Genomic DNA, 13,642 nt, shown 5'->3' with positions numbered 1-13,642 from the left:
TGTGCCTACTTTTCCCGCAGGTTGACCCCAGCTGAACGGAACTATGACGTCGGCAATCGGGAACTTCTTGCGGTGAAGGAGGCTCTTGAGGAGTGGAGACACCTGTTGGAGGGAGCATCGGTACCATTTACGATTTTCACGGACCATCGGAACCTGGAGTACATCCAGACCGCGAAGCGTCTGAACCCCAGGCAAGCCCGCTGGTCGCTGTTCTTCGGGCGTTTTGACTTCCGGATCACCTACCGCCCCGGGACAAAAAACCAACGATCTGACGCCCTGTCCCGGGTGCATGAAGAGGAGGTCAGGACCGAGCCATCAGACCCCCCTGACACCATCATCCCCGAGTCCACTGTCGTGGCCACCCTTACCTGGGACGTGGAGAAGACCGTCCGGGAGGCCCTGACACGGAGCCCGGACCCGGGGACAGGTCCGAAGGACAAGTTGTACGTCCCACCAGAGGCCAGGGCTGCGGTCCTTGACTTCTGTCACGGTTCCAAGCTCTCCTGTCATCCAGGGGTGCGAAGGACCATGGCAGTGGTCCGGCAGCGCTTCTGGTGGGCGTCTATGGAAGCCGACGTCCGGGAGTATGTCCAGGCCTGCACCACCTGTGCCAGGGGCAAAGCCGACCACCACAAGGCCCAAGGCCTCCTCCAGCCTCTGCCCGTGCCTCGTCGCCCCTGGTCTCATATTGGCCTGGACTTTGTCACGGGCCTCCCGCCGTCCCAGGGCAACACCACTATCTTAACGATAGTGGACCGGTTCTCCAAGGCGGCCCACTTCGTGGCCCTCCCGAAGCTCCCGACGGCCCAGGAGACTGCAGACCTCCTGGTCCACCACGTTGTGCGTCTGCATGGGATTCCATCGGACATTGTCTCGGATCGTGGTCCTCAGTTCTCCTCCCAGGTCTGGAGGAGTTTCTGCAGGGAACTGGGGGCCACCGTCAGTCTCTCGTCTGGGTACCACCCCCAGACGAACGGGCAGGCAGAGCGGACGAACCAGGAACTGGAGCAGGCCCTCCGCTGCGTGACCTCCACGCACCCGACGGCCTGGAGTGACCACCTGGCCTGGATCGAGTACGCTCATAATAGCCAAGTCTCATCTGCCACCGGCCTCTCCCCATTTGAGGTGTGTTTGGGGTACCAGCCCCCATTGTTTCCACTGGTGGAGTGAGAGGTCGGGGTGCCCTCGGTCCAGGCCCATCTGAGGAAGTGCCATCGGGTGTGGCGTACCGCCCGCTCTGCCCTGCTCAGAGCCCGGATGAGGGCTAAGGCCCATGCAGACCGCCGGCGTTCCCCGGCCCCTGCATACCAGCCCGGGCAGGAGGTCTGGCTATCCACGAAGGACACCCCCCTGCAGGTGGAATCCCACAAACTCAAAGACAGGTACATCAGACCTTTTCCCATCCTCAAAGTCCTCAGTCCGGCCGCAGTGAAGCTGGCAGCTTCAGCTTCACTGCGGATACACCCCGTGTTTCATGTGTCAAGACTCAAGCCCTGCCATACCTCACCACTGTGTGCCCCGGGACCAGCACCGCCTCCTGCCCGGATCATTGACGGGGAGCCCGCGTGGACGGTACGCCGGCTCCTGGACGTCCGTCGAAAGGGCCGGAGGTTCCAGTATCGGGGGACTGGGAGGGTTATGACCCCGAAGAGCGCTCCTGGGTGAAGAGGAGCTTCATCCTGGACCCGGCCCTCCTGGCCGACTTCTACACCCGTCACCCGGACAAGCCTGGTCGGGCGCCAGGAGGCGCCCGTTGAGGGGGGGGTCCTGTTGTGTGGGCCACCGAAGAGGAGGTACTGCTGGCCCACCACCACAAGATGGCGCCCTGCTTGAAGTGCGGGCTTCAAGCACGAGAGGCCGTTGGAGCGACCAGGAGTGACAGCTGTCACACATCATCCGTACCAGCTGTCACTCATCCACTACTCATCACCACCACCATAAAGGCCGGACTGCAACTCCACCTCCCCGCCGAGAAATCAGCTACCATTCAGGTAATTTTCTCTGCTGACTCAAAACATTGAGTATTAATCTGAACTTCTTTGCAGCCGTTTTCCTGTGGTGTGTCCTTATCTGTGGGATTGGCGTTTGGTGTGATCAGTGAGGTGAAGCCGGTAACGCGTTACTTAGTAACGCGTTACTCTAATCTGACCACTTCTTTTAGTAACGAGTAATCTAACGCGTTAATCTTTCCAAGTCAGTAATCAGATTAAAGTTACTTCTCCATGTCACTGTGCGTTACTATTATTTTTCATTGTGGGTCGATAGCAGCATTAAACTTGGTCCGTGGGCAGGGGGTCGGGGTTCGACTGAACGTCCCACTTTAAGCGAGCTGTGAGCTTTTCATCCGCGGGTTTTTGCAGCTGCTCGACTCGTCCTCACCTCTTAAAGGGCGGTGGTCAGCACACCTGCACTGAGCTTTACGAAGACATTTTTATACTTTTTTCCTCCTTTATTTAGAATTCTGAGCTGAGCTGCTTCGTATCGTCTCGTTAAAAACAGCTGATCCTCGGCGACGCGTCAACAACTAACAGTATTTTCCACTCAAATGCACCTAAACTCTCTTTCTAAGGACCACATGATGTGAAAACGCAATAAAACTTTCTTACCTGTCAATCTGGTCCTGTTTTCTGCATAAATAAATGTTATCCATTCTTTGTGCTCAAACGCCAAAGCAGGGGCGAATCCAGATGGGATGGGGGCGTGGGGGAGGGATGTGCCCCCCCCACAACAGCCCTAGATTAAAGGTCCAGTTTTGAAGCCGTTTTTTACTACAACTACTAATATTGCTTAAAATAATAATAATTTCGACAAGTAAAATGTTTAGAGAGAATTTAAATGTTAGAAAAATGTTAGAATTTAATAGTTACATTTATAAACAATGTAGGTTTGAAATTGCAAGTTTTACTGTTACAGTGCTGTCAACAGTTAAATATGAGGTCAACAAAGAGGTCTTTATTTTACTTTTTATAAAACAAGTATTTATTTTCATTGAAGTCAAGAAAGGGTGACTATAAAGTGAGTTTTGGCAAAACAGGTATCATTGTCATGTTGACGTGGGTTGTTGTCTGCAGCTGGGGAAAGTAACTAAAAAAGTAACTAGTAATCTAACTTAGTTACTTTTACAATTGAGTAATCAGTAAAGTAACTAAGTTACTTTTTCAAGGAGTAATCAGTAATCTGTAATTGGATTACTTTTTCAAAGTAACTGTGGCAACACTGCGCCAAACCAGATAAGTGGTTAAACAGGAGCTGCACGAGTGTGTGATTGGAGGTGGAGGTGCTCCCTCCTAACTAAACACTGACTGTGGGATTACTGAGTGTGCGAACTCACATTCATCAGGACTGTCTCTGTTCTCTGCCAGCAGTACCGGGTCTGACTGCTGAAGACAGCAGCCACCTGGGGCGCAGGGCTTGGCGGCTCCGGTGTTCTTCAGCTCCGTTGGCAGTGGAAGCTGTGTGGATCCGGCTCTTCTCTTGCCAGGCGTCTTCTATCGTCGAGCCTGCCCACACGTCACCTGGTGTATGATTGACAGTCCACCATATTGTTATTGTCTGTACGTCGTTGTGCGATTCACAACATTAAATTGTTACTTTTGGCTTATCCATTGTCCATTAATTAACACCCCCTGTTGTGGGTCCGTGTCACGACACTTTCACAACAGGTTGTAGTTACATACAGAGGTGATATACCATCAGAATAGTTTTCTCTCCTGTGTTCATCATATCTACCTACACATTTTAAAATAACTGTAATTTTTAAATACTTGGATTCAGAAACTGGATTGTGAGTAAATGGAATGAACCATTAATTGCGCCTTTATTATACAAGCGAAGCGTTGCACAGAGGTGCGAAGCTTGCTCATGGTACCGGGCGTCCCAAACAGGAAGTACCAGATTTTGAGTCCACAGTGAAACAGATAAAGTCAAATGTTGAACAACTTTCTGGCATGGGTGTAGCTGGGTTGCACTGGACTTCCTAGCAATCTAATTGGGCAGCCCGGGTCCTACCTGGATGATTGACATGTCACGGCACCACATCTGGTTGAAGAGAGCCATTTTGAAATCTGTGACACATATTGCCTGCTAGGTCTCTCCTGTACAGTATTTGTTGCTGTGTTCCACAAAAAAGTTCTAATCCACTTTAATAGAAGAAGAAAAATGTTTGAGCCAGTTTTGAATTTGAGCACATTGTCTGAACCACAGACTCCTAGTTATATTGGTGAGTAAACAGCCGTTTTCTTAATGTCTGAAATTATCTTCCTTAAACTCAAACGGATAGCAAATCTCTACAACTTAGTATAAATTTAATTGAAATATAAAATACAGCTTCCTGATGGAGTGGTGTAGAGGAGCTTTTTCTTTAAAAGACCTGAAAGTTCAGCTAATTTGGCCATATTGTACAGCCCTACTGTGAAGTATCTTGAAAAGTTAGAATCTGAATTTACATCAACATAAAAAAAAAAAATGCTTAAAGTTGCAGGGGGTTAACAGGAGCAAAGTTGGTGCAGAAGAATTTTAGCCATGCTTATGCTCCTCAGAAACATTTACCGAAGAAAGATGGAAGGACCTAAATTACATGGTGACGACTCTTTTCCAGACACATGAGATGCAAATAAAGGGAAATGCTTAAAATGATGATGATTAAGAGGGCATAGTTGGGGAGGGGGAGCGACGCTCCCCAGTAGAGGTGGGCAATACCAGGAATTTTGGTATTGGTCTCATACCAAGTAAATACAGGCCCAGTATCGTCAATATCGATACGATACCTTTTCATATTTAAGCTTCATAGATCCAAAGGATCCAAAAGACCTAGGATAGAATTTCGCCAAACATTGTACGTGACAATAAAATACTTTATTATCACAATCCCAGGGTTCTATCCTGGAACCCATCCTCTTTGCTCTTTATCTCCTCCCACTCAGAAAGATTTTTAAAAAACATGACGTGGCCTACCATTTTTAGGCTGATGATTGTCAAATCTACATGCCTATCGTTAAAAACAGCCTTTGCCCCCTGGCACCCCTACTTGACTGTCTGTGTGACGTCAGGGCTTGGTTGTCACAGAATTTTTTGAAACTTAATGAGGGCAAGACAGAAGTTATGTTGTTTGGAAGTGCCCTCGTTGACTTGGGACCTCTTAAGGATTTTGTACGTCCCAAGGTCACCAGCCTTGACGTCACGATAGACAGCAATTTTAAATTTGATAAACAAATCAATGGTGTTTTGAAATCGTGCTTTTATCATCTTCGTCTTTTATCAAAGGTAAAACTGTTTTTATCTTTCAACCTTTTTGAACAAGTTGTGCACTCTTTTATTTCAAGTCGTCACTAGCCTATAGCAGTCTGCCTCTCGGTAGGAGGGGTCTGGTTAGGTTTAAAACGCCAGCTTTTGTGACTTCATGATTATTCTTCTCTACAAGAGTCAAGACAGAAGTCAGACCACCAGAGCAAGAATTTTAGCTGAGGAAGCTTCTGCGATTTGAAGCGAAACGTCCTCGCTTCAAGCAGCCCAGTCCAGTCGAAGATTCAAGCTTCTCTACTAAGTCGTCTGGATTACTGCAACGCACTTTATTTCGGCATTAGCCAACGGGCTCTTTCCCGTTTGCAGTTAGTCCAGAATGCTGCAGCATGACTTTTAACAGGAGCCTGGAAGCGTGAGCACATAACCCCGACTTCCTATTAATTTTAGAATTGATTTTAAGATTTTACTGTTTGTCTTTAAAGCTTTGAATGGAATGGCCCCTCAATATATCACTGACCTCCTACAAATTTATTCTCCGGCGCGTGCTCTGAGGTATGAGGGCCATTTCCAGCTCGTGGTACCCAAGATGAGACTTAAAACCAGGGGGGACAGGGCTTTCTCTGTGGCTGGCCCCAGACTTTGGAACGCTCTGCTCCTCCATGTCTGAACAGCCCCCACAGTGGAGTGTTTTAAGTCTCGTCTGAAGACCCACTTTTATTCTCTGGTTTTTAACACTGAGTGAGTTGTGTGGTCCTCTGTTTTATTTTGGTAGATTTTATTGGTTTTATCTTTTGTATGCTGTATGTATTTATTTATTTATCTTGCACATTTTAGTTATTTTCATTGTTAATTTTCTTATTTTTAATTTATTTCTTGACTATTGGGGTTTTATCTATCGTGATTGTACTGTATGTGCAGCACTTTGAAACGTTTTTGTTGTTAAATGTGCTATATAAATAAAGTGGATTGGATTGAATCAACATTTTTGTTTAAAAAAATATCACTCAACACAACTTAAAATCTCCTGAGGTAGAGGGCTGACAAACCACAATACAAGGATGCGCTGCTCCGTGCTCCGTGACAGCGCAGTGCTGCTCTTACAGACAGAGTGTAGACTTTGATGAATCTACGTGCGCAGCAGCCAATGCGTGCAGGAGAGAAAAAAAGCTTCAGTATCAATCTTTTTACATGAGGATCGTTCAATATCGATACCAGCGTTGGTATCGATATTAGGATCGATCCGCCCACCTTTACTCCCCAGAAGCAGATTTTTGTCATGCTTATGCTCCCAGCATATTTACTGAAAAGAAAGTGTGACGGACCTAAATGGGATGCTGAGGACTTTTTTCCAGGCATGTGAGAATGCAAGTAAAGAAAATGGTTAAAGTGCAGGGGGTTAAGAGGGATGTTTGGGGTCTGGGGGGCTTCGTCGCCCAGAAACTGAAGATTTTTAGCCGTGCATATGGCCCTCACAAGCATTTACTGAAAAAAGGACTGAAGGACCTAAATGACATGGTGAGATGCTGAAGAGCTTTGCTCGTTCATGTCCGCAACATATATATATATATATATATATATATATATATATATATATATATATATATATATATATATATATATATATATATATATATATATATTAACTTTATAACAGCCAGGGTTGGGTAGGATTACTTGTAATCTGATTACTTTTGGATTACATTTAAAAGTAATCCTACCCAACCTTGATAACAGCAGTGTGGGTGAGCAGTTAGCATGACGTCATGGAGGGTTGAAGTACAGACTTGGATGTGACCGACAGCCAATCAGCTCCTCTGCAGCTTGTTGCTCCTCCCCCCCTGCTGATCTGCGATTGGTGGGGAATTCTTGCATTGATCAGCTGTGCTGCAATTACAGCTGCGTAAATCCGAACAGTCCGGGCGCTGGTCCGCGTAAAACAAATCCAGCAGGAGGTGAAATGTCTCTGAAGGTCAGTATGACGGTGTTTGCTTTGGTTTTTGTCAGAGTGAGTGACATAACCGTGTGACGTGCTGCCAGCCGTCTTTTAACACGCGCATCGTGCAGCACCTCTGAGCAACCAGGATTCGACAAGATCTGGTTCTGATTGATGCTCTCCAGCTGTAAAGTCATTTATTTATTTAATTTATTTTTGACAATAACATCGTGTGGAAACAGCTTAAGAAGGCCTTCGGGATTTGCTGATCCAAAGCTGCTTTTGTGTTCCGTAATGGTCTTTTCTTTACTGTCCCACATTCTTTGTCACGTATTGTTCAGATTGGCATAAAAGCCCTATTGTTCGTTTCCAACTTGTGCCATATTTTCCTGAAAGCTGCTTCGTGGCCATGACAACTACATTCTTAATGATTTTATTTTTTTATCTTTATTTAACCAGGTTAGTCTCATTGAGACTGAGATCTCTTTTGCAATAGAGACCTCAAGTTTCCGATCCACCTAACCTGCATGTCTTTAAATGTGGGAGGAAGCTGGTGCACCCTGAGGGAACCCACGCAAACACAGGGAGAACATACAAACTCCACACGGAAAGGCCACAGGTGGGAATTGATCCCATGACCCTCTTCCTGTGAGGCAACAGTGCTAATCTCGAAGTCACTGTGCTGCCAAATTAAAATGATACACATCCTTGTGTTGTGCAGTCAGTTCCATTTCGATATGTAATTGCACACAAAATAACAGTTGGGGGTCAAAGAGGTTGTATATTTAGTCATGGGTGTGTTTGGGTTAAACATTGAATGCTGCCAATTAGATTATGAGCTGCTGTTGACTTCAGGGGCAGTGTGTTATCCACAAGTTCTTGGATGGTGACACAACAGTCATCCATGACCAAAGTCCGTATTCTATCAATTACTTGGTCATTTTGGCTTGCGAGGGCCTACCCGAGCGTGTTTTGCTCTCCACTGATATGTTCCCATTTTTGAAGTGGTTATACCACTGTCTTATTTGTGTTAAATCGCATCGCTGAACCTTGCAAATGGTTTCCACTTGGATATCACCAAGCTTTTGCCAAAATTTGATAGTGTCTTTGCTTAAGTCATTCTGTCATGTTATAGTAAATGAGAATCTGAAGGGTGCTCGGTACATGTTCAATTGAAGGCTGACTGCTAGAGACTGATGCGCTCTGCCTGGGGGTGGGAAAAAAAATTCATGCATGTGCAAAAAAGTTCCATACACCTCCCCGCCAAACAATTTGTGTTCCATGATCATATTAGGAGACTTCAATGTAAATTGGGATGACAAAAAAGACAGGAAAAATCTGAACTTAATTACTGATCAATTTAATTTTACACAATTAATTGAGAAGCTGACCAGAATTACAAATCATTCAGAATCCCGAATTGATTTGCTTTTCTCAAATACGTAGGCCTGAAAGGATCACTAAAACATATAATTTGACTGGTCTCTCAGACCATAATGTTGTTCTTTGTACAAGAAAATTAACTAAGCAACGTTTTGAGCATTGATACTCCAATCATGTTAGGAAACAAATGTCTGAAGTTATACCAAAGAATCAACAACAAAACTTGGGAAAAGCATTAAAGGATCTCACTTGGAAAAGTGTAACCATGTGACAATATTGAAATATGCTCTGATATATTTCTTAAAATTCAAAATGTATGTAGTCCTTTTACAAAAAATAATGAATTATAGGAAAAAAAATCTTACTCTGTCCCATGGGTAGATTCAAATTGTATAAATTTAATGAAAAAAAGAGACCAGTTATTGAAAAACTCAATAAAATCCAGGTTGACAACAGACAGACAGAAATATACTTCAGTGCGAAATAGAGTAATATCAGAAATGCGAAGAGCAAAAGCAAATTTTTTTTATCACAATAATGCAAAACGGAAATGGAAAACAAATATGGCAGAATATTAACAAACTTTTAGTGAGGCAGAAAAAAGATAGGCTGGCATCTGTGCAGGGTGTACCCGCCTCATGCCCTGTGACTGCTGGGAAGGGCTAACCTTCATGACCCTTAATTGGAATAGCCGAGTGTAGAAAATTGATGGATGGTTTGAAGCTCAGATGATGCTGTTCCAACTATCACCAAGTTGTGACTCCACCAAGCTCCATAAATGTGTAAAGAGATGGAGCGTGGGCAGGACCGCAGTGGCCTGGACGGTTTGGAAGAAGCCTGGACACGTCCCTATTTTGGAGTTACAAAACAAGCCAAAGCTAACAGGCTAGCCTTGGTTCGTGTATTTTATGAACGCACTTGTGTGTGTGTGTGGTGTGGATACTGGTTTTCAGGTGGCTTAGGTGCAGTTTTTTAAAAATGATGACCAGATTATTGCCTCGGTAACAATGAGATAATCTCATTAAGTGTTCTATACCTACTAATTTGTGCTAACAGTGCTATTATACAAATTAAATCATATTGAAATTTCATTTAGTGACAATACTGAAGCATATAATTTTTAGATGCCTTAAATGCTCAGAAAGGACACAACTTATTTTACTGCGGCTAGCAACCACTGCAATTAGCAGGCTCTACTAGCGCAGAGCTGGATTTGGCTAGTACACACTAGTGATCACTCAAAGCTACCATGCCCCTAATTATTTATAATTTAATGCCTTAATCTGGCTGTTGTTGTTTGCTGTTTGGCTGCTCCCGTTCATTCAGGATCACCATAGCAAATCCAGTGCAGCTGCAGTTGGATATAGCACAAGTTTTGGTACACTGGATGCCCTTCCTGACACAACTCCAGTTTTATCTGGAGAAACAAACGCATCCCATTCCAAAGAGGTCTCCTAAGCACTGCTTAGCTTCTGAGATCTGATTGGATCAGGCTTACACAGACCAGACTGGCTGCTAAAACAACTTAATCTGGTCATTTTAAGAAAAGTTAACACCTGATACAATTGTCATGAATGGCGAAACTAGCGGTAGAGACCAAAACCGTGTTTTATACCAGGCTGTTTATTTCTTCTGTACTGTTTGGCAATTTAACATGGGGTTCTATAGGGATTGACCCGTTTTTGGACCCAGCTTCAAGTGGCCATCCAAGATTTGGCAGTTCTGTGTTGACTTCATTTCTTAGCAGTGGAGGTTGGGGCCTGGCATGAACTTGGTGAATTGGTTATTTAAGTGATTGTGAGGAAACTGGTCTGTGGAAAAATGAAACTTTATTTTTAAGGCCACAGTTCAGTGCAAATACACTTGGAACATCTACTGTTTACAGAAAATGAATATCATCGCTCAGCAGATGTTTCACTTATGATCTGATTATGTAGCTGCAATTTAAACCCAGTGACTTTACTATGTCTTGGCCTCATTACCTGAAGGCAGACTTTGAGAAGATTGCTGAGGATGTGAAGAAGTTGAAGAAGAGACCAACAGACCAGGAGCTGCTGGACCTCTACGGCCTGTACAAACAGTCAGTTGTGGGAGACATTAACGTCGGTACGAGCTTCAGCACCATGAGCAGAACCACTTTGTTTCTGTAAAACTGTGACCCCTTTCACATCTATGTGTGATTTCACACTTTTCAGGTGAGATGGGACTGACGGACCTTAAAGGAAAAGCCAAGTGGAAAGCCTGGAACTCCAGGAAAGGTAAGAAGATGGGACAGTGCATCCTGGAGTCTGTTTCAGACAGCAGGTTTAGTGAAAACTGACGCTGCGCGCAACAGGTGCACACAGCGTCTCTCTCTGCAGCACACAGTACGTAAAGGCAGAACTTGGCCACCAGTGAGTTGCTATATGTGCTTGTTAGCGTGATTTCAATAACCAGTTAACCAAGTTCATTCATATTTAGCATAAGGGTGTACTTGGATGACCCCACAACACCAGTCGATTACGGTGACCTTAGGGTCAATTTTAAGGTTACAGTGAGATATCCAAGCTAAAAACCTTGTAATTGTTAGAATGGCCTAAGCAATGGGTCACCCCTCTTAGTCTGGTCTGCTTGAGGTTTCTTCCTCAATATCATCTGAGGGAGTTTCTCCTTACCACTGTCGCCTGTGTGTTTCCTGTAGGGGCTGGTAAGGTTAGACCTTACTTGTGTGATGCGCCTTGAGGCAGCTTTGTTGTGGTTTGGCGCAATATAAATTGAATTGTCATTGCCTACCTTGATAGCACAGTATCTCAAGAAACAGTTGACAAATTTCATTCATGTTTAGCATAAGTGTGTACTTGGGTGATATTACTGATTGGTGGGGACTGACTGGTGGAATATGTCATCTCCTGATGGTTCTTGTCTTAAACAGTTTTGTTTTTTTTGTGTGTTTTTTTTCCAGGTATGTCCACTGATGACGCCATGTCAGCCTACATTGCGCTCGCCAAAGAATACATCAGTAAATACGGGATGTGATGTGTCACTTCAAAGTAACTATAACAGAGTATCTTATGGAAATATAAAAAACATAATCTAATTAAATAAAAACAATGTTGATGTGTATGTGGATAATGAGTAACTTTTTTCAGTTAGAATAAAGCGATTTATTTTTTTAATTTGTTGTGATTTACTTCCTTAACCCTTGTATGGTGTTTGGATCTGTGGGATCCAGTTTTCAATTTGTACTATCAGAAAACCTTTCTTATTGACAAATTTGTTAAAACTAAACATGTTAATGATCATTAGTGACTTGTGTTTTTTTTTTTTCTCAAACATTTCTTACATTTCCTAGTTCTATTGGTGAATAAACAATTTATAGCATGTTCATAAATGTAGTCAAATGGCAAATGTTAACCATAAATGTTGTTTAAATTGCTTTTAATTGGAATAAAGTAAACATTTGTTGAGTATTTTCACTCAATATTTGATTGTATTGATTTAAAACATCAATAATGCAGCGGATCCACTAGTCCCACAAACACTGGCTGATTAACAAAAAATATTAACACCACACAGGGGTTAATATATCAATTAAAAATAATTACACACATTCTATGCATCTTACTATTTTGTGTATTTTAATGATCTTATACTGTGAATGACTGACTGCAAAAACACAAACTGGATTCATATATGACTGCAAATACAAAATAAATAAAATCTAAACACACCCATGTTGAAAATAAAACCTTCTTACTGGCATGATTATGCTTGTGTTGCATCTTTTTAAACTCATAATTGTCTTTGGTTTAAGAGTAAATACATGAAATCGTGTGATCACACCTGTTTTACCATTTATTATTGGTAACACTGCTCTTGTGATCGCTTTGGTCTCTTTGTAAAGGTTTTTAAATGCATTTTATCAAAATACGCATAATCCAATTGTGATTAAACTTGGCAGATCTATTGTGCCTATGGATGGGAAGAAGGGATTTGAGTGTGATTAGTGATCAGTTCATAGGTTGAGGTCAAATTTTCTGGCCAAAATAATATAAAGGAAAATGAAAATTTTATGGGAATGAGTTCATATATTTTGCTGTTGGTGAACTCGAGTGTTTAAAAGCACACAGAACATGTTCTCTACATGCCTAATACTTTTGTGTTAATAGTTTTTAAATTATTTATGCAGTCCATTTATTCTGAGCACTTTGGCTGCAGCGTCAGTTTACTTTTATGTATAATATATGCTGATCCCAGTGTCTACTACAGTGTATATCCCAACTTTTTAAATTATTTAATTAGTTATTCTTCTATTTCAGTTTGAGGGTCCATACTCTGTGTATGTATATTATTCTAGTTCTGTTTGAGTTACAGCAGGCTCCCACCATGAAGCATATACACAATTTGCAGCAGATAACTGCAATAATAGTAATAAATGCAAAGAGACCAACATAAAAAACAGTGTGCCTGATGATAACTTGAGTCTTATAGAGGTATGCAGAGTTTCCACTGCTTTAGAAAGTGTGAATGTGTGCGTACGTGTTTGTGTTTGAGAGCTCAAAATGTATATGTACAGTGTGACTGATATGAGGCATGTGACAAAGTAATCTCAGTAGTTGCATCATTGCCACACTGTGGGGCCGCAGGAGGAACCCACAACCGCAGCAAGTGCCACGGGCCGAGCGCTTCACACCCGGTGGGAGAGGACACGTGCAGCAAAAGGACCAAGACCCCAGAATGCAGACCAGCTACATCCAGGTCCATATGTATCTGGACTAACACAGTTTTTTTGTTGTAATTTTGCCTCTGTGTGCCAGTTGGACAAATGAAATCTAAGGCTTATTTGTAATAAAGCATCACTTTTACAGCCAGCTTTTAGACAAGTCGGGATGAACACATGAATATTTCCAAGTCACTAAAAATGTCTTGGGCTTCATTTACATCAATCATTAAGAAACACAGTATTGTAATGTGTGCTAAAACTCAGACTGACTCAACTCAAATGTTAACTATCCATCAAGGAGACCAGTGAGGGAAGCTACCAAGACACCGATGACAACTCTGGAGGATTATTTTGTTCTTCAGCAAGTGGAAAAAATGCTTTCT

The 13,642-nt window shown here is 43.1% G+C and overlaps 1 protein-coding gene across 1 annotated transcript; it reads left to right on the top strand.

Moving 5' to 3' along the window:
* The first annotated feature begins 7,105 nt into the window (after positions 1 to 7,105).
* acbd7 (acyl-CoA binding domain containing 7) lies at positions 7,106 to 11,836 on the top strand. Its single transcript, XM_034174833.1, has 4 exons — positions 7,106 to 7,210; positions 10,546 to 10,663; positions 10,753 to 10,815; positions 11,499 to 11,836. Exons 1-4 carry the CDS (start codon positions 7,199 to 7,201, stop codon positions 11,570 to 11,572), a joined length of 267 nt encoding a protein of 88 aa, XP_034030724.1. The 5' UTR covers positions 7,106 to 7,198; the 3' UTR covers positions 11,573 to 11,836.
* Positions 11,837 to 13,642: the final 1,806 nt, after the last annotated feature.

This window comes from Thalassophryne amazonica, chromosome 7 (genome assembly GCF_902500255.1).
Source record: "Thalassophryne amazonica chromosome 7, fThaAma1.1, whole genome shotgun sequence".
In the NCBI taxonomy this organism is placed as follows: domain Eukaryota; kingdom Metazoa; phylum Chordata; class Actinopteri; order Batrachoidiformes; family Batrachoididae; genus Thalassophryne; species Thalassophryne amazonica.
This window is presented reverse-complemented; position numbering and strand designations above follow the sequence as displayed.